Source organism: Theropithecus gelada, chromosome 10, assembly GCF_003255815.1.
Source record: "Theropithecus gelada isolate Dixy chromosome 10, Tgel_1.0, whole genome shotgun sequence".
Lineage (NCBI taxonomy): Eukaryota > Metazoa > Chordata > Mammalia > Primates > Cercopithecidae > Theropithecus > Theropithecus gelada.
In genome coordinates this window covers 70,640,505-70,666,159 of record NC_037678.1, presented here as the reverse complement: position 1 = coordinate 70,666,159, position 25,655 = coordinate 70,640,505, and the positions used below count along the sequence as shown (strand labels likewise).

The following is a 25,655-nucleotide window of genomic DNA, read 5'->3' as shown; positions in this document are numbered from 1 at the left end:
TTTTTTTTGAGACAGAATCTCGCTCTGTCGCCCAGGCTGGAGTGCAGTGACCGGATCTCAGCTCACTGCAAGCTCCGCCTCCCAGGTTTACACCATTCTCCTGCCTCAGCCTCCCAAGTAGCTGGGACTACAGGTGCCCGCCACCTCGCCCGGCTAGTTTTTTGTATTTTTTTTTTAGTAGAGACGGGGTTTCACTGTGTTAGCCAGGATGGTCTCGATCTCCTGACCTCGTGATCCGCCCGTCTCGGCCTCCCAAAGTGCTGGGATTACAGGATTGAGCCACTGCGCCCGGCCCCTAAGTGAAATTTCTTTTAGAGAGTCTCTGTTTGTTCTTTAAGTTGACAACTGCTAGGCAGGTAAACAGTTAATATTTACTGAGCACTTTTTAAAAAAAAATTTTTTTTGAGATGGAGTCTTGCTCTTTTTGAGATGGAGTCTCAGCCAGTCACCAAGGCTAGAGTACAGTGCCGCGATCTCAGCTCACTGCAACCTCCACCTCCCAGGTTCAAGCGATTCTCCTGCCTCAGCCTCCTGAGCAGCTGGGATTACAGGTGTGTGCCACCATGCCTGGCTAATTTTTGTATTTTTAGTAGAGACGGGGTTTCACCATGTTGGCCAGGCTGGTCTCGAACTCCTGACCTCAGGTGATCCGCCCGCCTCAGCCTCCCAAAGTGCTGGGATTACAGGCGTGAGCCACAGCGCCTGGCCTTACTGAGTACTTAATATGTGCCAGAAGTTCTTCTAGGTGCATTTAATCCCCACAAGGTCACTATGAGGTTAAACGAGTATTATGCTCATTTTAAAGATGGGAAAACTGAGGCACTGGTGGTTAAGAGACTTCCCAAAGGTCATAACCCTAGTAAGTGCCAAAGCCAGGATTCAAACTCAAGCAGCCTATCTTCAAAGCCCACGCATACTGCCTCCCTTCAGAGTAACGATTAATTTTTAAAAACCATAACTTGCTTGGCTACAATACTCTCTATAAGACACTTTCCACCGACTCTTTCATTTCTCACCACAGCAGCCTAGGGAGGGAGGCAGTGTTTACTTCCAACTATGGAGGGCAGGGGAAACAGGTTGTGAAAGGGGGAACCGACTTGCCTTGCCAAGGTCACACAACAAGGTCAGTGGCAGAAGTAGGGCTGGAACTTGGAATTTTCCAAACTAGGACTTCAAATATGGGGGGCCCTTCCCCAGCCTTGGCCAGTTCCCAAGCTCCCCCAATAACATGTCTTCTGGCTAGAGGCCTTGAGCCTCCCTCCTCAGGTCAGCTCTGCCTGGGCTTCCACCCTTCAGCTGCAGGGTCCCAAGGCTGTGTCCTCCACACCCCCTGCCCTCCCCGTCAGATGGGAGGGGCAGGAACTCCAGGGCTGGTGGAGTTTCCGACCAGGCAGGAAAAAGAACAAAGGAACTGGGTTGGGGGGGTGGAGGGGATGGCCAGGAGGGTGGCAGAAGTAGACGGGACATTTCACCATGGAATATGAAGTCAAGAAAGGGAAGAAGGTAGGTAGGAGGTTGGGAGGGAGGCAGGGAATGTCCCCAAAGCTGGGGAAGGGGGCAACCTGGGGCAGGGTGGGGGGTCAGTAGCAAGGGGCATAAGTGGGGTCTTTCTTCTCATTTGGAAGTAACTTCCTTCCCACTCTTGGGCAGCCAGACATCCAGGCTCTCAACTCCCTGTTTCTCCACTCTCAGTGGCCTCTGGCATCCCTAACACGGACAGACAGGGATCTTCCCAGGAAACCCGGCCAGACAGACTTAGTTTGGGAGATTCTCCACACCTGCTTCCCTGGTGTTCCTGGTGGCTCTCTCCTGCAGCCTCTCAGACAGAGGGACAGACAGACACCCAGCAGATCCATTCTCCCGCTCGCCACTGCCCCAGACAGAAGGACCCAGTCAGGACAATTCTGATAGGAGGTTGCCTACCCAGGCTTGAGTCTCCCACCTGCTCCCCTGCCCCTCCCCACCTTTCTACAAGGGCCTATGTGTAAGGCGTCAGCCAGAAGCCATTCCCCCACCCCCAGACCCTCACTGCTTCTGACTCTGAAGTTTTCTGGTATGCTTCTCTGGGTGTCTCACCTGGTTGTCTTTGGAGTTCAGGGAGCTACTCTAATTTTAACTTCCATCTTACTCCCATTTCCATCCTCCCTTCTACCCTACCCCCACCAGAAACATGGGTCCAGGCTGTTCTAAAAGGTGCCCACATGAATCACACAGGGCTCAGAAGGGAGCCAAGACATACATGCATGTTTTCTCTTAGTTTGTTCTTTTAATAGGTATTTATTGAATGCCTATTATGCACCAGGCATTTCATTTCTTTTGTTAAAGCAATGAATAAATTAATGTAAAATTGCATAGAAGGGCCGGGTGCAGTGGCTCATGCCTGTAATTCTAGCACTTTGGGAGGCCGAGGCGGGAGATCACCTGAGGTCAGGGGTTTGAGACCAGCCAGGCCAATGGCGAAACCCCGTCTCTACTAAAAATACAAAAATTAGCTGGGCGTGGTGGTGCATGCCTGTAATCCCAGCTACCCAGGAGGCTGAGGCTTGAACCCAGGAGGCAAAGGTTGCAGTGAGCCAAGATCATGCCACCGCACTCCAGCCTCGGTGACAGAGTAAGACTCTGTCTAAAAAAAAAAAAATTCATAGAAGGTCCCATGCTCAGTGCTGGAGGACAGAATATTAGGATACCAAGCCCTAGACTGATCAGTTTGAGTCGAGAGCTGACGGGTGGAAGGAAAGGGGGTAGGGAAGAACGTTTGAGGCAGAGAAACAGCATGTGCAAAAGCCTCACGGTGGGAAGGAACGTAGCAAGCCAGAAGGACTGAAAGAGGACTGTGTAGTGGGGGCCCAGGGGACAAGAGTGAGGCAGATGGGGCTGGACAGGTGGGCAGAGCTGAACCATTCAGGGCCACCAACAAAAATACCACCTCCCCACCCCTGACACACACACACACACACGCAAGACAAAGTCCCAGCTCCATAGCTGGCATTCAAGATATGTTCATCTCATAATCTAGCCACGGCAGACTGACTGTACACAGCTTCTCCAGGCTCACCCTCATCCAGCCTTTGAGGCATCCAGAATTTTGCACATGCTGTGCCCTCTGCTTGGCATGCGTTCTCCCAGATAGTTTCCTCTCATTCCTCAAAGTTTCTACATACCCCATCCTGGCTGCATGATATTGGTTCTAACATAAGCTGAGTACCCATAAGAATCACCTGAGGACTCATTAAAATGCAGATCACTGGGTCTTACCCCCAGTTTCTGGGCCAATAGGCCTGGGATGGGGTTCAAGAAATTGCATTTCTGGCCAGGCACAGTGACTCATGCCTGTAGTGGCAACACTTTGGGAGGCTGAGGCAGGAGGATTGCATGAGCCTAGGAGTTCAAGACCAGACTGGGCAACATAGTAAGACCCCATCTCTTTAAAAAAAAAAAAAATATATATATATATTAGCTAGGTGTGGTGGTGGTGCATGTCTGTGGTCCCAGCTACTGTGAGGCAGAGGTGGGAGGATCGCTGAGTCAGAAAGAATTTGCAATTCTAATAACCCACAGGTTATGCTGACGGTTGTGGGGCCACACTTTGAGAACCACTGGTTTAGATCCTGGCTACTCAAAGCGTGGTGCACAGACCAGTAGTATCAGCACCAGATGGGAACTTGGTAGAAATGCAGAGTCTCAGGCTCCAACCCAACCCTACTGAATCAAAACTCCAGTGTACATAAAGTTGGAAACTCACTAGTCTAGGTCATTTATCACAAGCCCTGGAGGTACGGATAGGGTCCAGGTCTCCACTGAATCCTCAGCACCCAGCACAGAGTCCAGCCATACAGGTGTGAATACATGTTTACTGAATGAATGAGTAAATGAACAGATGTATTTGTGGACTTGTGTTCTGTTTACCTGAAAAGAATGTGAGCTCTTTGAGGGCAGGGAGGTTGTCTTACTCACATTTGCCTCATTACAAGAGTTAAGTAATCACACCATACATTCACTCGGTGGTTTTCAGCTGAGCTGCATTTTGAAATTACCTAAAAAGGCTTTAAAAATCTTAATGGACTGAGCTCATTAACCCCAACGGCTCACACCTGTAATCCCTTGGCCTCTGGGAGGCCAAGGCAGAAGAATCGTTTGAGCTCAGGAGTTCAAGACCAGCCTAGGCAACACAGTGAGACCTCATCTCTACTAAAAATTTAAAAAATTAGCAGGGCATGGTAGCACACACCTGTAGTCCCAACTACTTGGAAGGCTGAGGCAGACGGATCTCTTGAACCTAAGAGATCAAGGATGCGGTGAGCTATGATTGTGCCACTGCACTCCAACCTGGGCAACAGAGCAACACCCTATCTCAAAAAAATTAAAAAATTAAAAATTTTATGCCTGCGTCTCAGTACCAGAATTTCTGATTCAGTTGGTCGGGAGTGTAACCTGGACATCTGAAGTTTTAGAAGGTCCCCGGGTAGTTTGTGTGTGTGTGTTGGGGGCGGGGGGAGGTTATTTGTTTTTTTTTGACAAGGTCTTACTCTGTCACCCAAGCTGGAGTGCGGTGTTGCAATTGCAGCTCACAGCAGCCTTGACCTCCCAGGCTCAGGTGATCCTCCCACCTTAGCCTCCCAAGTAGCTGGGATTACAGGTGCATACCACCACACCCGGCTAATTTTTTTGGTATATTTTTTGCAGAGACAGTTTCACCATGTTGCCAAGGCTGGTCTCGAACTCCTGGGCTCCAGCTATCCTCCCGCCTCAGCCTCCCAAAGTGCTAGGATTACAGGTGTGAGCCACCGCAGCTGGCCTTCCCCAGGTAGTTCTAAAGGATAGCCAGGGCTGGGAGCGACTGCTCTAAAGTGCAGTCTCACACTTGAGCATGCATCAGAATCACCCGGCGGGCTTGTTAAACCCTAATTGCTGGGCCCTGCTCCCAGAGTTTCTAATTTCGTGGGTCTGGGATGGGGCCCGATAATCTGCATTTCTCTCAATTCCTAGGTGGTGCTGCTGTTCCAGGAATCTCATGTTGAGAAATGCTGTTCTAGATGGAACTCAAGTTTTCTTTTGAGATTCAGGCGGCTGGTCTGGGTTGAGTCCCAGAATTTGCACCTTTAACCTTGATCCAGGCCATTTTTATGCAGGTGCCCCTGGATTCTACTTAAATGTACTTATTAATAATTTCTAACTTTTAGGAAAGCACAGAGAATAGCCTCAGAAATAGCAATGCACCTACCACCACTCCACCACATTGAATCCTAACATATATTATATATATTTATATATATACCTATATTATACATATATTATATATTTATATATTTTATATATATTATACATATATATATATATTTTTTTTTTGAGATGGAGTCTTGTTCTGTTGCCCAGGCTGGAAGTGCAGTGGCTCGATCTTGACTCACTGCAACCTCTGCCTCTGCCTCCTGGGTTCAAGTGATTCTCCTGCCTCAGCCTCCTGAGTAGCTGGGATTACAGGCTCCTGGCACAATGCCCAACTAATTTTTGTATTTTTAGTAGAGACAGGGTTTCACCATGTTGGCCAGGCTGGTCTCCAACTCCTGACCTCAAGTGATCCGCCTGCCTCGGCGTCCAAAGTACTGGGATTACTGGTGTGAGCCACCATGCCCAGCCTTGAATCCTAATATTTTTCTGTATTTGCCCCAGCCTAGACTCATTCCTCAAACCTGTTTGGCAGGAGCTACACTCTCACCTCGGTGTTTAGAAAGAAGGTCGTTGGATCCAGAATGCCCACAGTGAACTATTGGTTCCACCACTACTAGCTGGTGACTTTATCAGTTAGTTTCTCTCTAGGGTTTAATTTTTCCATCTGTAAAATGGGACTTACAGAGGTACCCCTTCTGCAGAGTTTTGGTGAGAATTAAATTAGGTAATGTAAGTAAAAGTGAGTATGGTAAGTGCTCAATAAAAGCAACCACTGTTATTACTCTCATTCCTCCTCTCCTCCCCAGGGCTTTGTATCCCCCATCCGAAGGCTGGTGTTCCCCAAGGCTGGGCGCCGTGCAGCCTGTAGGAGCAGCGTGAGCCGCCGGCCCCTGCACTCAATGCCCCTTTATCCCCCTGACTACCTCATCGACCCCCAGATTCTGCTGTGTGACTACCTGGAGAAAGAGGTCAAGGTGCGTGCAGGATGAGAAGGGGTGGGAAAACCTTGGGGTGAGGAGACCTTCACTTCTCCTTGACACCGAGTTCTAAGCAGCCCTGTCTCACACAGGGGAAGTTGTGGCTCATGGGAAAGAGGCTTGGGTTCATGTCAGCCTTGCCCCTACCCTCAGCAAGTGACCTCCATCCGCTGAGCCTCCTTAGTGTTCCCATCTCAACATAGGACTCAAAACCTATCCCAGGGTAGAGTGGATGGGAGAGTGTTCTGTGCACGGAAAAGTCCTATCTTTTGTCAACCCACATAACAGAAAGGGAGACTCACTAAACGAAAACGATGTTTACTCAGGAATAGGCATTGCAATGGGAATATGCGTGTCATGGTAAACTCTGTGTATACAGAAGGTAAAGGAAGGCAAAGGTTTTTAAAGGAAAAGTGAGGAGGATTACATAATTGTTTTGAGATAATTATCCCTGGCTGCAAGGATCAATAACAAGGATGGCACCATTTCCAAGTTGGACAAGCAGTTGCTGTCCTTGCAGGAATATGTGTGTATGTGTGTGTAAGGTTGTGATGGTCTTTGTGCAAAGTGGTAGTTTTTACAGTCTTTTTCATAGATCTTGTTATCAGGTGTTCATGCACGAGAATCCTCCCTTCTATTTGTCAGGGCTTTTAACACAAGTGACTCCATTCTGATTGACAACTTTCACATTTCCCATGAGGTTTTACTGCGATGACCTTGCTGTTACTCGGACGGTGTCCAGATTAACAGCCAGGCACAAAGGACTTCCACCACTTAGGAGCTGTACTACTTCTTCTTCTCTTTTTTTTTTTTTTTTTTTTTTGAGACAGAATCTCATTCTGTCACCCAGGCTGGAGTGCAGTGGCACGATCTTGGCTCATTGTAACCTCTGCCTCCCGGGCTCAAACGATTCTCCTGCCTCAGCCTCCCGAGTAGCTGTGACTACAGGCACGCACCACCACACCTGGCTAATTTTTTTGTATTTTTAATGGAGCTGGGGTTTCGCCATGTTAGTCAGGCTGGTCTCAAACTCCTGACCTCAGGTGATCTGCCCCCCACCCGGCCTCCCAAAGTGCTGGGATTACAGGTGTGAGCCACCGCACCTGGCATGAACACCATGAAGAGGCAATGATGGGTCTTCACTTAGCCTAAGAAGATTGATATGGGGGTAGGGTTGTCCGAACTGGCAAACAAGCCACCTAGTAAAATCTGAATTTCAGATAAGCAATGAATACTTTCTTAGCATAATTATGTCCCAAATATTGCAAGGGACTAAAAATACTAAACAACTTAAAAATTATTGTTGATCAACAGTTGGGTGCGGTGGCTCATGCCTGTAATCTCAGCACTTTAGGAGGCCGAGGCGGGTGAATCATGAGGTCAGAAGTTCAAGACCAGCCTGGCCATCTTTTAGTAGAGATGGTGAAACCCGTCTCTACTAAAAATACAAAAAATTAGCTGGGTGTGGTAGTGGGCGCCTGTAATCCCAGCTACTCGGGAGGCTGAGGCAGGAGAATCGCTTGAACCTGGGAGGCAGAGGTTGCAGTAAGCCGAGATCGCACCACTGCACTCCAGCCCAGGTGACAGTGCGAGACTCCACCTCAAAAAAAAAAAAAAAAAAAAAAATTGCTGATTTCAAGTTCAGATTTAACTGGCATCCTATATTTTATCTGGCAAACCTATGTGGAGGGAAAAGCTAACAAATAAATCTGCTTAAAAATTGAGGACTGAAATTTGATACAGAATAAGAAGAAGAGAAAAGGTTTGATTGGTGCATTCACCTAGACGAACACAACTAAAAATAATTTTTTAACAGTTGGCCGGGCGTGGTGGCTCACACCTGTAATCCCAGCACTTTGGGAGGCCGAGGCAGGCGGATTACTTGAGGTCAGGAGTTTTGAGGCCAGCCTGGCTAACATGGTGAAACCCTGTCTCTACTAAAAATACAAAAATTATCTGGATATGGTGGTGTGCGCCTGTAATCCCAGCTACTCAGGAGGCTGAGGCAGGAGACTCGCTTGAACCCGGGAGGCAGCTTGCAGTGAACTGATATCTTGCCACTGCACCCCAGCTGAGTGACAGTGAAACTCTGTCTCAAAAAAAAAAAAAAAAGTTAATTATTGGCTGGGCGCAGTGGCTCATGCCTGTAATCCCAGCACTTTGGGAGGCCGAGGTGGGCGGATCACAAGGTCAGGAGATCGAGATCATCCTGGCTAACACGGTGAAACCCTGACTCTACTAAAAATAGAAAAATTAGCGGGGCGTGATGGCGGGCGCCTGTAGTCCCAGCTACTCGGGAGGCTGAGTCAGGAGAATGGCGTGAACCCGGGAGGCGGAGCTTGCAGTAAGCTCACGCCACTGCACTCCAGCCTGGGCCACAGAACCAGACTCCGTCTCAAAAAAAAAAAAAAAAAAGTTTATTATATTGAATAACATCTAAGTGCTAACAGGATATAAGAGTAAAGGAAAAATTTATTGATTTATTTTTTCCTCACAAAATGATATACTAATTCGATCCAACATTCTTCGCTTTCCATTTGACTTCTGTAACAAGATCATAAGGAAGGCAAGTGATTCATAATTCATTTGACAGTGATGCTTGGGGTAGAGAGAGCCACTCAGGCCAGAGGAAATTTACAGGTGGTCAGTTCTTTCAAGCTATTATAACAACTTTTGCTTCCCTATGGAATCTGATAGCTAGATGACTATGTGTTAAGGCAATATAAGCCAGCAGTTGAGAGTGTGGGTTCTGGCATGTGGATCCCAGTTTGATCCTCTCTAGCTACCTAATCCTGGGCAAGTTGTTTAGTTAGCCACACCCTGCCTTGGTTTTTGTCATCCTTAAAGCAAGGGTGAAGGAGTGAATATATAGACAGCGCTCAGAACTGTGCCTGGCTTCTATTATGGGCTCAGTAAAAGTTATTATCAGGTTATATTAATTCATGTATTTCTATCTCAATCTATCCGCACTGCATCAATGAGAAGGCCAGGGTTCTTCAAGGTTTCAGGGTGACCTCTCTGTGTCCCTCTCTCACCACGATTTCCATACAGTTTCTGGGCCACCTTACCTGGGTGACTTCCTCACTGAACCCCTCCAGTCGGGACGAGCTCCTGCAGCTGCTAGACACCGCCAGGGTGAGACTCTGGGGAGGAAGGAGGGCAGGATCTCGTCCCCTTCTCCCTCTTCTACCTGCGGACCCCGGGAACTCGAAATCTGCCCCTCCCTGCAGCAGCTGAAGGAGCTGCCGCTGAAGACCACGGCGGAGCAGGACAGCATCCTGAGCCTGTCTGCCCGCTGCCTGCTGCTCACCTGGCGCGACAACGAAGAGCTCATCCTGCGAATTCCTACGCACGAGATCGCCGCCGCCTCCTACCTGCAGGACGACGCGCTGCACCTGCTAGTGCTCAAGACCGGTGCGGCAGGCGGGGGCGGGGGCGGGGGCGGGGGCGGGGCAGGGGCAGGGGCAGGGGCAGGGGCCGGGGCAGGAAGTGTGCGTGTAGAGGAGAGGGACCTGCGGCGGGGGCGGAGGAGATGGAAAAGGCCTGACCATTCTACCCTGAGACCAGGGGCAGGCCGAAGAGGCTCTAGGCAAGCAGACAGTGCCTGAGCCTCTACACTGAGGCCAGGTGGTGGAGCACGGAGAGGGTGGAGAAGCCCAAGACCTGAGGCTAAGGCTGGATCCTCAGTTACCACCCGGCTCTGAGGCTAGAGTGGACCCTCGGGCTGGGGGCGGGGCCTGAGTCCTGGGGCGGGGCTGAGGAGAGGCTGAAAGTCAGAATCCAAGGGGGCGGTCCCTGAAACCCAGGACTGGGTCCCCAGTTAAGGCCCCCTCTGGAGGGGACAGCCTGACCACCACCCTCTGCTCAGAGGGCAGGTCTGAGCCCAGGGGCGCGGGCGGCGTGGGGAGCGTGGAAGCCACCCGGCCACACCACCCAGAGGCCAGGGGTGGAGACTGAGACCGGGGGCGGGCCCGAAAGTGTGGAAGCGGAATGGGCGGGGAACCGCCGCGCTACTTTAAAGCCGGGGGCGAGGCGGCGGTGGAACGCCAGAGCTGCGAGGACAGGTCCACCAGCCGGCCTCGGGGATGGGGGGAGGGGGGGTCTCTGAGCCCGGATCCCCGCGGCTGACGGTTCCCCGGACTCTCCTAGGTCTGGGCGTGGACCCGGTGCCAGCCGGCGTGGACGCCAGCCCAGGCGGCGCAGGACGCGACCCCGGCCCGCCGGGCGCGGCGCCCGAGAAGCGGCGGGTGGGCACCGCGGAGCGGCGCCACACCATCTGCAGCCTGGACTGGCGGATGGGGTGGGGTGGGGGCACCGCGGAGGCCCGGGCCGGGGGAAGCGGTGGCGGCAGCCTGGAGCGCCAGCGCGTCGGGGCGCGGGCGTCGGGCAGCTGGGAGCGGCGGCAGACGTTCAGCGGCAGCTGGGAGCGGCGGCACGGAAGCGGCGGCGGCGGCGGTGCAGGCAAGCCGGGCGGCAGCTGGGAGCGGAGGCAGGCGGGCAGTGGCGGTGGCAGCTGGGAGAGGCGCCATCCCGGTCCCAACCCGCTCGACCCGCAGGACCCCAGCCCCGACGCCTACTGCAACCTGGTCATCCTGGCTGTAGCCAACAGGGTGAGCCCGAGGACAGCCCGCTCCCAATGCCCGGCTCGGGAACGCTGTTTTCCCCCCACCTTGCCCCCGCCCCACCCACCAGGTTCCTGGGGTCTGCCCCTGCCTTTTCCCTGCACCTACCTCACCTAATGGCTCCAAAACTCCGGACCTGGACACCTCCAGGGCATCTCCCCTTGACTCCTTCAATGGGACGAACTCTCAAAATGGCCAAAACAAACTAGATCTAACCTCCAGTCCGTTCGTTCTCCAGCGTTGTCAGTGTTGGCCCCACCACAGTAACATTCACGAGGACACTAATCACCAGCTTGAATCGAGGGCCAGTTCCTGCCAGACACAGGGCTGCATCAACTCACTTAATTCTCACAGCAACCTCTGGAGGCAAATATTACAACTACTGTATCCCCATTCTATGGAGAAGGAAACTGAGATCCGTAGGTGGCAAGGTCACACAGGAAGCATGTGGTGGTTTTAAGGTTCAAATCCAGGAAATTCAGAGCCAGTACTCTTGGTAACTAAGACAGTCACCCAAGGCAGAAGCCTTCCTGCCATTTTTCCTTCTCCTTCCATCTTCCCCTCTTCCTCCCCCATCCTCTTCATTCACCCTTGCTTTTATTCATCCGAACATGTTTATTGAGTGCCAGCTCTGGGCGAGGCAATGGGCTAGGTGCTATGGATACAGACGTGAAAAAGACATCTGGTGTCCATCCTTAGGGAGCTCACAGTCCAGCAGACACCTTCAATTTCTGAGCATTCTAAGCTTTTCCTCTAATCTTGGACCACCAGATCCCTCTGTATAAAAACAGTGGTGAATGAAACAGACATAGTTCCTATCTAGATGGTGAGGCAGATAATAACCAGTAAACTCAGACGCCACAGCTGTCTCTCTCCCCTTGAAACACTTCCTCACTTGGCTTCCAGCTCTCCACTTTCTCCAGGCTTTTCTCCTACCTAGCTGGTTCCTCCTCTTCTCCAGAAGTTGGAGTGCCTCAGATTATGTTCTTGATCCTCTTCCCTCCTCCATCTATCCGTCATCTACCCATTTCTAGGTGATCTGCATCTGAAGATCTAATGACTGTTTCAAACCCAACACATCCAAAGCTGAGCTCCAAACTCCTCCCCCAAACCCGCTACTCCCTTGATTTCCCTGTCACAATTGATAGCAGCTGTGTCCTCACATTGGTCAGGCCAAAACCTTGCAGTGGGCCTTGGCTGCCTCTAGTGCTCTCTATCTTTCTCACACACACCCGATACCCACTCTGTCGATAAATCCTGTTGGCTCTATTTTTCAAACATAACCAAGCCTGTAATCCCAGCACTTTGGGAGGCCAAGGTGGGTGGATCACCTGAGTTCAGGAGTTAATAAGGCCAGCCTGGCCAACATGGCAAAATCCCATCTCTACTAAAAATACAAAAATTAGCCAGGCTTAGTGGCCGGTGCCTTTAATCTCAGCTACTCAGAAAGCTGAGGCATGAGAATTGCTTGAACCTGGGAGGTAGATGTTGCAGTGAGCCAAGATCACACCACTGCACTCCAGCCTGAGCAATAGAGCAAGACTCCATCACAAAACAAAACAAAAAAAACATCAAAATCCATTTACTTCTCCCCACCCTCCCCCTGTACCCACCCAGGTTCATGCCCTGTTTTCTCTCACCTGAATCTTGTCACCCTCTGACTGGTTCAGCCCTCGCTGACAGTCTCTTCCCCCACACAAAGTGGTCCCATTAACATGTAAGTCACATCATGTCCCTAACTCCACATCTTCCAGTGGCTTCCCATTTCACTCCAAGTAAAAGCTAACATCCTTACAATTGCTTACAAGGCCATTTGTACTCCAGCCACCATGCCTACTTCCTCTGTGGCTGGAAATAGGATTCCAGACAAAGCCAACAGTGTGCCCTGTTCATCCCACTGGACTGTGAGGGCTTTTGGGTACTGAAGCTGGCCCAGTGCCGGCCACACAATAGGACTAAGTTGGAATTTGTGAAGTGAGTAAATAAGTGTAATCCCAGCACTTTGGGAGGCCAAGGCAGGCAGATCACTAGAGTCCAGGAGTTCCAGACCAGCCTGGGCAACATGGCAAAACCCCATCTCTACTAAAAATACAAAAAATTATCTGGGTGTGATGGTGTGTGCCTGTCACGCAGCTACTCAGGAGGCTAAGGTGGGAGGATCACCTGAGTTCAGGAAGTTGAGGCTGCAGTGAGCCATCATTGTGCCACTGGGTGACCGGAGTGTGACTCTATCTCAAAAAAAAAAAGTTGCTTTCCAGGGTTGTCTGAGCATCTGGCTTCTTATCTGAGTCATCCTGGTTCCAAGGAGGATATAGGAGTTAGAGTGAAACAAAACTTGGGTGCTGGTACTAATGCCATGAACCTGCTGTGTGAGCCTAGGCAAGTCACTTAACCACTCTAAGTCTCAGCATCTTTGATTATAAAATAAGGATCCTCTTTGCCCTGTCCATTTTGTAGGTTTATGGTAAGGATCAGTCCTGGTTTAATTATTAGGACACACCCACTATCCCAAAATGCCTATCCTGAGTTACATTTTAATTTATTCTTTGGACTTATTCATTTTTATTTTTTGTATCCAACCATCCATTAGCTTGGGCCTTTTTAGAGACACAACCTAGAGAAAAACTTCATGAAGACAGTCTCTTCATCAATTACTGGCTTTCTATGTGTCTTGCTTAAGGCATAAAGAGGTAAATTCGTATTCAAATTTGCAGTCTCAAAAAAAGTTTTACCCAATAACTGAAACTCTTTCCTTCTATCAGAGACTGAATTTTATTTACCCTGCTTCAATTTTCACACTGAATGCTAGGAAGCTCATATCTAAATATGGCTTCCAGTGTTAGTAACTATATTGAGCCTAAAATTTTGATACATTTAATCATCCCTTCTCCTACTAGCTATGAGGAGAACTGGATTCTAATCCTGACTAATCACTTCCCCTCACTGGGCCTCAGTTTCCATACCTATACATTAAACTAAGTTAGGACTTAGAAGGGCATCAGGAAGGCTGATGAATCCTCCAGAAATCTGGGGTACATTTTTCATGGCACAAGAGTTAGAGTTGTCACTGAATTCTATAAAGGGGTTCTAAGATCCAGAGAGTAGCCATAGAATTTTGGTGGAAAAAGTCTCAAAAGCCAATTTAAAGGGCTCTATAGATGTGTATCTTTGTGCACATCTTCACACTATGTTTTAGGAAGCAGGGGTAACATCTTGGTCGTTGGTGAGGACCTGAGCTCTCTATCCTCCTCCCTGGGCCAGGACGCTGCAGAGGAGTCCTGCGCACTCATCTGTCAGGTCTTCCAGATCATCTATGGGGACCAGAGTATTGAGTGTGTGGACCGGGCTGGCTACCACTACACATCCACGCCTGAACGGCCGTGGCTCTGCAGCCGCAGTGAGTACCAGAACTCCTGGCCTCCCCCGCTGTGAAACATCCCAAAAAGGCCAGGGGAGGGAAGATGTCCCAGGACTTGGGGTTGATGAAGGTCTTTAGGGTTCCTGATCTCTGCCCTAATTACAGGTGAAATGTAATTGTAGGTGAAATGTCAATTTTTTTTTCTTTTCTTTTCTTTTTTTTTTTTTTTTGAGGCAGAGTCACTCTCTGTTGCCCAGGCTGGAGTATGGTAATGCAATCTCAGCTCACTGCAACCTCCACCTCCCCGGTTCAAGCAATTCTCTGCCTCAGCCTCCCGAGTAGCTGGGATTACAGGCGTGTGCCACCACGCTTGGCTTTTTTTTTTTTTTTTAAGAGACAGGGTTTCACCATCTTGACCAGGTTGGTCTTGAAGCCCCTGACCTCATGATCCACCCGCCTCAGCCTCCCAAAGTACTGGAATTATAGGCGTGAGCCACTGCACCCAGCCATCAGTTTTCATCATGATCTCAAACTTAGCTTCTTCAAAGATGTTTGGATTGCCAAATTCAGAATAAGCCCCCTAGAGTTGAACTCTTCTGTCCCCCTTTTGTTTTTGTGTCCCTGTATTGCAGAAACCTAAGCACATGTATCATCTGTTTACTGAGCCATTGATCCCACTAAGACCCTAAGGCCAAACAAAGATTTCCAGATGGGTCCTTGATACACTCAAGGACTAGAAGGAGAATGAGATCAACAGAGGCATGTGTTGAGCACCAGTTGTGTGCCAAGCACCATACCAATGTGCCATGTCCTCATAGCAACCTTGCCTGTCCTGAGACTGGGTACATCAGATACTCACAAAGTATTTTTTTTGAAGGCATGAAAGAACTCTGTGAGGCCTTAGGATTACAGTTTTTTTGTTTGTTTGTTTTGAGATGGAGTCTCACTCTGTTGCCCGGGCTGGAGTGCAGTGGCACAATCTTGGCTCACTGCAACCTCCACCTCCCAGGTTCAGGCGGTTCTCCTGCCACAGCCTCCTGAGTAGCCAGGATTACAGGCGTGTGCCACTATGCCCAGCTAATTTTTGTATTTTTAGTAGAGACGGGGTTTCACCGTGTTACTTGGCCAGTATGGTCTTGATCTCTTGACCTCGTGATCTGCCTGCCTCAGCCTCCCAAAGTTCTGGGATTACAGGCATGAGCCACTGTGCCCAGTCAGGATTCCAGTTTTACAGATGAGGACATTAAGGCTCAGATTAGTTAATAAATTACTCAAGGTCACACAGCTGGTAAGTGGCAGAGTGAGGATTCAAACCCAGGTCTGTCTGATTCTGAAGCTTCTATCAGCAACAACCTCAGTCCCCATGCTGCCTTCAGGCCCGGGGGTGAATTCCCCCAGCCACTGTCTCCCGCAGCATGGTACCAGCAACAGAGTGCTGGTTCTTTTCTTCCGAAGACCCTTGCATCTGTGGGAGCTGTGCTTGTTGGGAAGCTGGGTTAGTTCAACTCTCACAAGGATGATGGGCAAATACATTAGATAATTCAACAAATATTTCAACAAATTCATTCATTTAGCAAATATTTATTGAACACCTAGTAGGTCAGATCCAGTGCTAATCCGTAGATTATCCTGGTGAGCAAAACCAGAGGTGGCCGTGTCTTCATGAAGTTTACTTAGTGGAAGCAGGCTGACAGTAATTAAATAAGTACACAAATAAATATATAACCACAGGCCGGGCAGGTGGCTCACGCCTGTAATCCCAGCACTTTGGCAGGCCAAGGCAGGTGAATCACCTGAAGTCAGGAGTTCGAGACTAACCTGGCCAACATGGTGAAAACCCGTCTCTACTAAAAATACAAAAATTAGCTGGGCATGGTGGCAGGTGCCTGTAATCCCAGCTACTCAGGAAGCTGAGGCAGGAGAGTCAACTGAACCTGGGAGGTGGAGGTTGTCGTGAGCAGAGATCGCGCCACTGCACTCCAGCCTGGGCAACAAGAGTGGAACTCTGTCTCAAAATAAATAAATAAATAACCACAGACTGTGCCGGGAGAACATATAATGAAGAACTGACCCCACCTGGAAGGTAAGGAAGCGACACTGAGTGATCAGAGATCAGAAAGGGTAGGGCTAATAACCAGCTAAATGAGAACAGGACTAGGAAGAGCGCAAGCTCTCCATACTTGGTGTTTCTTTGCTCTGAAGGTTTTCAGATTCTTCCCCTTCACAAATTTCTTTTCCTTCCTTCCTTCCTTCCTTCCTTCCTTCCTTCCTTCCTTCCTTCCCTCCCTGCTCCCCTGCCCTGCCCTCTCCCTCCCTCCCTCTCTCCCTCTCTCCCTCCCTCCCTCCCTCTCTCGCTCGCTGTTTCTTTCTTTCTTTCTTTCTTTCTTTCTTTCTTTCTTTCTTTCTTTCTTTCTTTCTTTCTTTCTTTCTTTCTTTCTTTCTTTCTCTCTCTCTCTCTCTCTCTCCCTTTTTTCTTTTCCTTTCATTTCCTTTCCTTTCTTCTCCTTTCCTTTCCTTTCTTTCCTTCTTTTCTCTTTCTTCCTTTCTTTCTTCCTTTTCCAGGTCTTGCTCTGTCACCCAGCCTGGACTGTAGTGGTACAATCATGGCTCTCTGCAGCCTTGACCTCCCAGGCCCAAGCAATCCTCCTATGTCAGCCTCTCAAGTAACTGGGACCACAGGCGTGCACTACCACACCCAGCTAAATTTTTTGTTGTTGTAGAAATGGGGTCTCTCTATGTTGTCCAGGCCGGTCTTGAATTATTGGGCTCAAGCAGTCCTCCTGCTTTGGCCTCCCAAAGTGCTGGGATTACAGGCGTGAGCCACAAATTTTTTTTTCTTTTTTCTTTTTTTTGTCTTGCCTGAAACACACAGTTTATAAAATATTCCCTCACATGTTTCCTCATCTGCTGTTCCCAAGGCCCCCCGTGAGGTAGGCAGGGGGTGGTATTGTCCCCATGTCGGGGAAGTTGAGGATCAGGAGAGGGGAGGGGAGTTCCCCAGGGTCTGCTGTGTGTTGGTGTCAGGGGCAGGACTAGAATTCAGGCTGAGACTGAGGGCGGGGCCTCAGGGAGCAGGGGATGCTGATCCCTGCTTTGCTGCCTCTCACACTCCCTCTGTCTGCTGGTCCTAGGTGAGAGCTGCCGCACAGATGGGACGTACGCCTATGATGCCGACTTCAGCTGCTGCAGCTCCTTGTGAGTATAGCCCCTGTCAGGGACTCCACTCTGCTCCCCTACCCCTGCACAAACAGGGTCACTAGTCTAGAGAGGGTAGGAGAAGGTGACCCAACCTTGATGTGTGCTGAGACACTGGGTACTAACAGGGGGAGGTAAACTGAGCTCCCTGACTCTGGAAACTCACAGGATCTAGGCCCCTGAGAGACCCACGAGACACCAGAACTCAGATGTGGGTCCACACAGGCCTGTGGTTCTCTCCTAGTCATCCAGGCACAGTGGCCTGCAAACACCAAAATCATAGATAGCTACATGCCAAAAAATCATTTTGGCTTAATTTTGGTTCCATGTAATGGAAAACTCCCAAAAAGAGTATCTTAAACAAGATAGAACTTTTTTTTTTTCTTATCTTTGACATAAAATAGAGCAGCAATTCAACATTTCATGGTTGTTAGGAGTTCAGGCTTCTCTTTTCCTCCCCCTTCAGGACTTGCAGCCATCCTCAAGGTCACCTCATGGACCAAGATGGTGGTTGTAGCTCCAGCCATCACAGTAGCATGCTAGGGGCCTCTTTAAAGAGTTCTGCCAGATTCCCACCTGATGACTTCTGCTTATATGTCATAGGCCAGAACTTTGTTACATAGCCATCACTAACTGCAAGCAAAGCTGGAAAATTTAGGATTAAAAATATATATATTTCAGGCTAGATGCAGTGGCTCACACCTGTAATCCCAACACTTTGGGAGGCTGAGGCAGGTGGATCGCTTGAGCCCGGGAGTTCCAAACCATCCTGGGCAACATGGCAAAACCCCGTCTCCACCAAAAATACAAAAATTAGCCAGGTTTGGTGGCCCACACCTGTGGTCCCAGCTGCTTGGGAGGCTGAGGCAGGAGAATGGCGTGAACCCAGGAGGTGGAGCTTGCAGTGAGCTGAGATTGCGCCACTGCACTCCAGCCTGGGCGACAGAGCAAGACTCCATCTCAAAAATAAAATAAAATTAAATTAAATTAAATAAATAAATTCAGGCCAGTTGCGGTGGCTCACACCTGTAATCCCAACACTTTGGGAGGCCAAGGCAGGAGGATCACATGAGCCCACAAGTTTGAGACCAGCCTGGGCAACATAGGGAGACCTTGTCTCTATTTAAACAAACAAACAAACAAACAAATAAATAAAATGTTAAACAATTCAGTTGGGAACATTACCCAAGGTTCTGTTTAGGATGACCAGCCATCCCAGTTTGCTCAGGAATGAAGGGTTCCCCGGGATATGGGATTTTCAGTGCTAAAACCAAGAAAGTCCTGGGTTACTGGTTGATCACCTAGTCATGTTACTAAGGGCTTCGGTTTGGCATGTAGCAGCCTCTGCCAGTGATATATCCCTTACTGTGTTTTCCTTTTTAGTGGCAATAGATTTGCCTTCCTCATACTGTGTGCCCTTAGGCTAGTCTTTAAACAACCAGATATCTACTGGAGAGATAAAATAATGATAATAGCGTTTGAACATTGAGCTTGCTATGTACTAAGTGCTGTTCTATAAAGCACTTTATTTTTTCATCAATATAGTAACATTACAGCAGTTACTGTTTATTGCTTGTAGCCCATAATTCTAAGTGTTCTACAAATACTCCTCTAATTCTCATGATGACACCAATTATTATTATCCCATTTTACAGATGGAAAAACTGAGAAATAGAGAAATTAAGTTTAGTTTTCCCAAGGTCAAGCACCTAGTAAGTTGTAGGTCTGGGATTTGAACAGAAGAAGGCTGGCTCCAGGGTCCAGTCCCTTAACCACAAAGCTACACTGCTTCTTTGTAGCTAATAATGGAGGATGGTTCTGGAACAATTTGGAGACAAGGAGGCAGGAGCCCAAGGTTGAATTTTTATTAAGCAATATTTCTTGAGTACCTTCTATGTGCCAGGCACTGTGCTGTATGCTGGGGATACAGATGGACACAAGACAGAGGTCAAAACCTGGGCCTGTCACGTAGTAGGTGTTCAACAAATGAAGAAAACCAAGGTTCCTGCTCTTGTGAAGTTTACAATCTAGCATGAGAGGCAATGAAATCACAATTTAACAGTAACAATCATTAATGATAATAAGTACTAAAGGGAGGCTCAGGGTGTTATAAGAGAGGCTGAGGGGGACCCCAACTCAGCTGGAGAGTCAGGAGGGCCTCTCAGAGGTGATGGCACATGAACTGAGGCCTGGAGGATGAAAGGGGGAAGAGCGTCCCAGGTAGAGGGAAGAGCAAATGTAAGACTCCTGAGCTGACCAGGTGTGGTGGCTCACGCCTGTAATTCCAGAACTTTGGGTAGCTGAGGTGGGCAGATTGCTTCAGGTGAGGCATTTGAGAGCAGCCCGGACAACATGGTGAAACCCCGTCTCTACAAAAACTACAAAAATTGGCCAGGTGGCACATGCCTGTAGTCCCAGCTACTCAAGAGGCTGAGGCATGAAAATCACTTGAACCCGGGAGGCGGAGGCTGCAGTGAGCCGAGATCGCACCACTGTACTCCAGCCTCAGTGACAGAGCAAGAATCTGTCTCAAAAAAAAAAAAAAAAAAAAATTCTGAACAGGATAGAGCTTAGTGGGTTTGAGGAGCAGCAGGTGGCCACTGTGGCTGTGGCAAATGGTGTGAGGGAGAGACTGGTCAGAGAGGATGCTTGGGGGTACCTGGAAAGGCCATGCATGTCACAGGTAGGCCATGGACTGAGGGAGCACCTTCGACAGAGGTTCTAACCCAACCTAGGGGAATTAGGGAACACTCTCCTGAGGAGATGACATTTAAGATCATGAGATAAGTACGAGTTTGCTGAGCAAAAGGGAGGGGAAAGGAGGCAATCCAGGCAGAGGGAACAGCAGGTGCAAACACCTAGAGGTGAGGAGATAGTAGAGGAAGAAGGAGAAAGGGAGCAGGGGGGCACAGAGCACAGAGAGCAAAGGCAAAGGCAAGCACAGTGAGAGATGAGGCTTGAGAGGTGCCAGGGGCCAGGGTGTGCCAGGCCTTGGAGGCCAGCGTGCAGTCTAGGATGAGGCCTCCTACCTTCAGCCTGCCCGAGGGCGAGGAGCTGGAGGGAGACGAGTGAAGGCCCTTCTTCCTGTGCCTGCAGCAATGGCTCCCAGGACACCTTTGAAGCATGTTACAGCGGCACGTCCACACCTTCTTTTCACGGTTCCCACTGCAGCAGCAGCGACCACAGCGGTCTGGGCTTGGAGCAGTTACAGGATTACATGGTCACGGTGAGCTGGGGCTGGCGGTGGGAATGGCACAAGCAAAGTCCTGGAGGCTGGAGTAAACATTTTGGGAATTGCACATTGCCGTGGACATAACCTAAGTAGAAGACCTCAGAGGTCAGAGCAGGAGATGAGGTTAGGAGAGTAAACTGAGGTCAGCTTGTGAAAGGCCTTGACTAATGTCAGCTGGCATTAATTGAGTGCCTGCTGTGTACCAGGCACCATTCTAAGCACCTTTCATGCATTATTTCTTTTAATATTTTCAACAACACCAAGAGGAAAATGCCATCGTTATCCTCACTTTGCAGATGAGAAAGGCAAGCATCATGGAGGCTGTCAACTATCCAAGATCACAGAGCTGATTCAGCGAAGGGGTCAAGATTTGCACTCAGCAGCTTGATTCTTAGATACAACCTAAGGGATCTAGATGTCCTCTGAGTAGCCCATGGGAAGGTTTTCAGAGGAGAGCTGGGCCAAACATGCCCTTAGGGAAGGCTCTGGGCCTTTCAGGCAGGGGTTGGGTGGGGCTGCTCCCTGGGATTGATCTTGAATGGTGTCCCTCACATAGTTGCGGAGTAAGCTGGGGCCCCTCGAGATCCAGCAATTTGCACTGCTGCTGCGGGAGTACCGGCTGGGGCTGCCCATCCAGGACTATTGCACAGGCCTGCTGAAGCTCTATGGAGACCGGCGCAAGTTCCTCCTCCTCGGTGAGTGCCCCCTGCACCCCCAGAGGTCAGCTAGGGCCCCTGCTTGGTCCTTGCCATCCCAGTCAGGCACCTGGGTGTGAATGTTTTCTCCTTATCCTTCAGCCTCTGATGAAACCCAGATCATGAGATTCGCAGGGCAGATGAGGAGCTCAAGGTGCAGAGTAGGGAAAGGACTTGTCAGTGCTGGGAGACACTGTTGATAAGAAGAACTAAGCAGTGGTGTGGCCATTTCATCTGCACAGCAAAGCTGGGAGAGGGACTGATTCTTCCCCATCTTACCCCACGCAGAAGCTGAGGCTCAGAAAGGCTAAAGAACATGTCCAAGGTCACACACCTAGTAAGGAGGGCTAATCATAGGAGGAATAGTACGAATAAACTGACATGTGCTTGGCAGTTACCATATGCCAAGCATCATCTCATTGAATGCCCCCAGTTCTGAGAAGTAGATACTATTATTGGTCCCCATTTTGCAGGTGAGGAAACTGAGACTCAGGGTAACAAAGTAAAGGACTGAGGTCACATAGCTAGTAAGTAGGAATGGAAATAAAACAAACTGTTTACAGGGTGCTCAGTATGTGCTGAGTACCTTGTTATTTAATCCTCACATCCCTACCCGGAGAACAGGTGCAATTATCTCAGTTTTACAGGTCAGGAAAATGAGGTTCAACATAATTAATCAATGGGAATGTAATGATGGTACTAATAATAACAACAAAAATAGGCCTGGCAAGGTGGCTCACACCTGTAATCCCAGCACTTTGGGAGGCTGAAGCTGGCGGATCACTTGAGGTCAGGAGTTCAAGACCAGCCTGGCCAACATGAAACCCTGTCTCTACTAAAAATACAAAAATTAGCAGGGCGTGGTGGTGTGCGCCTGTAATCCCAGCTACTTGGGAGGCTGAGGCATGAGAATCGCTGAACCCAGGAGGGGGAGGCTATGATAATAATAAAAGTACAGTAATGTAGTATGTAGTGAGCATTCACTGTGTGCTAAGTGCTGTGCTGTTATTCGCTGGCTCAGAGTTAAGGACCTTGGGCAAGGCCACACAGCCAGTGAGTGACAGCAGGGATTTGCACCCTGATCTGCAGAGAGGACGCTTCACCTGTGGGAGGGAAAGGGGCCGTGCCCTGAGGACTCACCACATCCCTCGGCTCACAGGGATGCGGCCCTTCATCCCAGACCAGGACATCGGCTACTTCGAGGGCTTCCTGGAGGGCGTGGGCATCCGCGAGGGCGGCATCCTCACTGACAGCTTCGGCCGCATCAAGCGCAGCATGAGCTCCACGTCGGCCTCTGCGGTGCGCAGCTACGATGGCGCGGCGCAGCGGCCCGAGGCACAGGCCTTCCACCGGCTGCTGGCTGACATCACACACGACATCGAGGCGCTGGCCCCCGATGACGACGATAACGACGACGATGAGGAGGATGAGCCCCGGGGCTCCAGGGGTGGGAGCGACGCTGCCGAAGACAACTACCTGTAGCCACCGCCCCTGCGGACGGTGTGGCCCCGCAGCCCACCTCCGAGTCTCAGCTTTGCCTGGGCGACCCTATCCCCAGGGGAGACCCTGTCCCCAGGGCCCGCTCATCACACCTGGCGGGGGCGGGGGCGTCTTCGCTCCAGGGTCTCGCTCCCTGCCTTTGGGGCCCGGGACCCTGCAGTACCAAGAGTGTCCTGCAGCGGGTGAGCGAAGCCGGGCCCTAAAGACCGGGGCAGTCACCCGGGGCTCCCGTGCCGCTCTGCCAGGCTGGGGCTGGGCAGCGATCCTGCTTTGTCCCAGAAGCCCAGAGGGGTCGGCCCCAGAACACCTCCTCCCCGGGACGCCGCAGCTTTCTGGAGGCCGAGGAAGGCATGAAGAGTGGGCTCCACCTGCTGGCAGACTGAGAAAAGAATTTCCAGAATTGGATCCTATTTTACAGATCGGAAAACTATGGTTCAAAAAGAGGGGAAAGGGCTTGAGGGAATCTCCTGATTCTCCTTATATGACCTCAAATTGACCATACTAAATAGTGTAGAAGGTCTTCTTAAGGCTCTAAATGTTAGGGTCTCCCGTCCCCTGATGCCTGACTTGTACAGTCAGTGTGGAGTAGACGGTTTCCTCCACCCAGGGTTGACTCGGGGGCGATCTGGGTCCCATTCTGGCCTCAAGACCCCAAACAAGGTGTTCGTTCAACTCTTGGATTTGGAGCCAGGCCGACCTGGAGCCTCTGTCTGGTTAGTGTCATAACCTCTGTGTGCTCCCGTTTCCCCATCTGTCCAGTGAGCTCAGCCCCCATCCACCTAACAGGGTGGCCATAGGGATTACTGAAGGTTAAGACCTTAGAGCTGAGTCTAGCACACGATAAGTGCTCAATAAATATTCCTTTCCACATCAAACATTTTCTGATTCAGTTTACCTTTCTTGCCTGGTAATAAGCAAAAGATGCCTTGGGTGCATCTTACTGCAACTGAGGTGGGGGTGAGCTATTCAGAAGACCCTCAGGGGAGCTCACTGTTTGGGAGGAAGAAACAATACTTGTCCCCTTGCAGCCTTGTTACAGCCTAGCTCTGTGCTCAAGTCCCAAACCAGAAATAGCCAAGACTCCATAGGCAGCCATCTGGGAGTCTGGGATAGCCAAAGAAATATGAAGGCAAAGTTGGAGAGGTAGAGAAGTCAGGATGAGGACAGCATTCAGCACAGCCTGAGTAAAGGCTGGAAAGCTAAAAGGAACGAGGCCTGAGAGGAGACCAGAGACCCACACAGGAGAGCCAAAATGTGTTTGTAAAACCTTGCAAAGGCTTCCATGGCCAGACACATTGTACACACCATAAAATAGGTACTGTTAGCAATTTTCAAAAAATGTTATTAGGACTCCAGGTCCAAAGAGTTCCATAATTCATACTTGGTTTGTGGTAAATGATCATCCCATTATCACTGGTCCATGTAGGGCCCTTCTGATGTTTTCCCCTCTCCCAATCCACATGTTCCCCACACTCCTTTTCCCTCTTTACCATGAACATCTAACCCTATGTGCTGATATATGTCCCTGGACCTAAACTACACAGTGCTTTGTGTGTGTGTTTGCATAAATGGTATATATAAGAATTTCATTCTATTGCTTCTTTTATTCTGTAATTTTTTTAATTTTAAAAAATAAAATTTTTAGAGACAGGTTTTTTCTCTGTCACCCAGGCTGGACTGCAATGGTGCAATGACAGCTCACTGCAACCTGGAACTCCTGGGCTTAAGTGATCCTCCCACCTCGCCCTCCCAGAGTGCTGGGATTAATGGTTGAACCACCATGCCCAGCCACCCGAAAATGTTTTAAATACCTACCTATGTTGCTGTTGAAAAATCTCGCTGTTGCATCCAACTGTTGCAAAATATTTCAAGCTGAGCATCCACTGTTTTCTTTATCCATCTCCCCAGAGATGAACACCCAGGTTGCTTCCAACTCCCTCTTCACCACAAACAACACTGTGATGAACATTTTTTTACATGAAGCTTATGGGCCTATGTGAGCATTTCTTTGGGCTCTAAACCCAAGAGTGGAATTACTAGATCACAGGCAGGTTTTTACATTTCATTAACTTCTTCCAGAATGGCTTTCACCAATAGTGAGTGAAGGATGCTGTTTCCCCACATCTTCATCAGGTTTTTCATTATCTGATTTTGTTTTTATCTGCCTTCAGTTTGGGTGTAAGGTGGCAAGTTGTTTTAATTTGCATTTCTCTGTTAATCCTGAAATTATAACTTCCTCCTGTACTTGTCAGCCATTTGTGCTTTCCTTTCCGTGACTTCCTTATTCATATCTTTTGTTCATTTCTTACTGGGCTTCCTGTCTTTTTCTCATTGATTTGCAAGAGTAGCTTATAAATTTTACACATTAATCCCTTTTGGATGTTGATGTTCCAGGTATATTCACCTGATATATTTGCTTTCTGTCAAGTTTATCTGTGACAGTACTCAAACTTCAGCAGGCATCAGAATCTCCTGGAAGGCTTGCTAAAACACAGATGTCTGAGCCCCACTCCTAAAGATTCTCCATAAGAGAAGGGGAAGGGCCTGAAAATTTGCTTTTTCTTTTTTGTGGGGACAGAGTCTCGCTCTGTCACCCAGGCTGGAGTGCAGAGACGCAATCTCAGCTCACTGCAACCTGTGTGCCTCAGCCTCCCGAGTAGCTGGGATTACAGGCGTGCGCCACCATGCCTGGCTAATTTTTGTATTTTTAGTGGAGATTGGGTTTCACCATGTTGGCCAGGCTGGTCTTGAACTCCTGACCTTAGGTGATCCACCCGCCTTGGCCTCCCCAAGTGCTGGGATTACAGGCATGAGCCATTGTGCCCAGCCAATAATTTGCATTTCTAGCAAGTACCCAGGTGATGCTGATGGTCCAGGGACCACTCTGAGAACAACTGATTTGTGATGGCT

At 49.5% G+C, this 25,655-nt stretch overlaps 1 protein-coding gene and 1 long non-coding RNA gene across 3 annotated transcripts; one reads left to right on the top strand and one right to left on the bottom strand.

The window, feature by feature from the left end:
• The first annotated feature begins 1,466 nt into the window (after positions 1-1,466).
• Positions 1,467-23,620, top strand: CCM2L (CCM2 like scaffold protein). Of its 2 annotated transcripts, XM_025399790.1 has the most exons (9): positions 1,467-1,503; positions 5,973-6,140; positions 9,195-9,278; positions 9,374-9,557; positions 10,293-10,753; positions 14,027-14,162; positions 20,415-20,544; positions 21,107-21,245; positions 22,405-23,620. In XM_025399790.1, exons 1-8 carry the CDS (start codon positions 1,474-1,476, stop codon positions 21,207-21,209), a joined length of 1,296 nt encoding a protein of 431 aa, XP_025255575.1. In that variant the 5' UTR covers positions 1,467-1,473; the 3' UTR covers positions 21,210-21,245; positions 22,405-23,620. The 2 variants fall into 2 exon arrangements, with proteins under 2 accessions (XP_025255575.1, XP_025255576.1); XM_025399791.1 differs by lacking the exons at positions 1,467-1,503; positions 5,973-6,140; positions 9,195-9,278; positions 9,374-9,557 and adding an exon at positions 17,255-17,318 and having other exon boundaries at positions 10,574-10,753.
• Positions 19,171-23,007, bottom strand: LOC112633280. The gene is made up of 2 exons (XR_003121508.1): positions 22,386-23,007; positions 19,171-20,591 (listed from the first exon to the last, which is right to left on the bottom strand). It is a non-coding gene; the product is annotated as an uncharacterized LOC112633280 (long non-coding RNA).
• Positions 23,621-25,655: the final 2,035 nt, after the last annotated feature.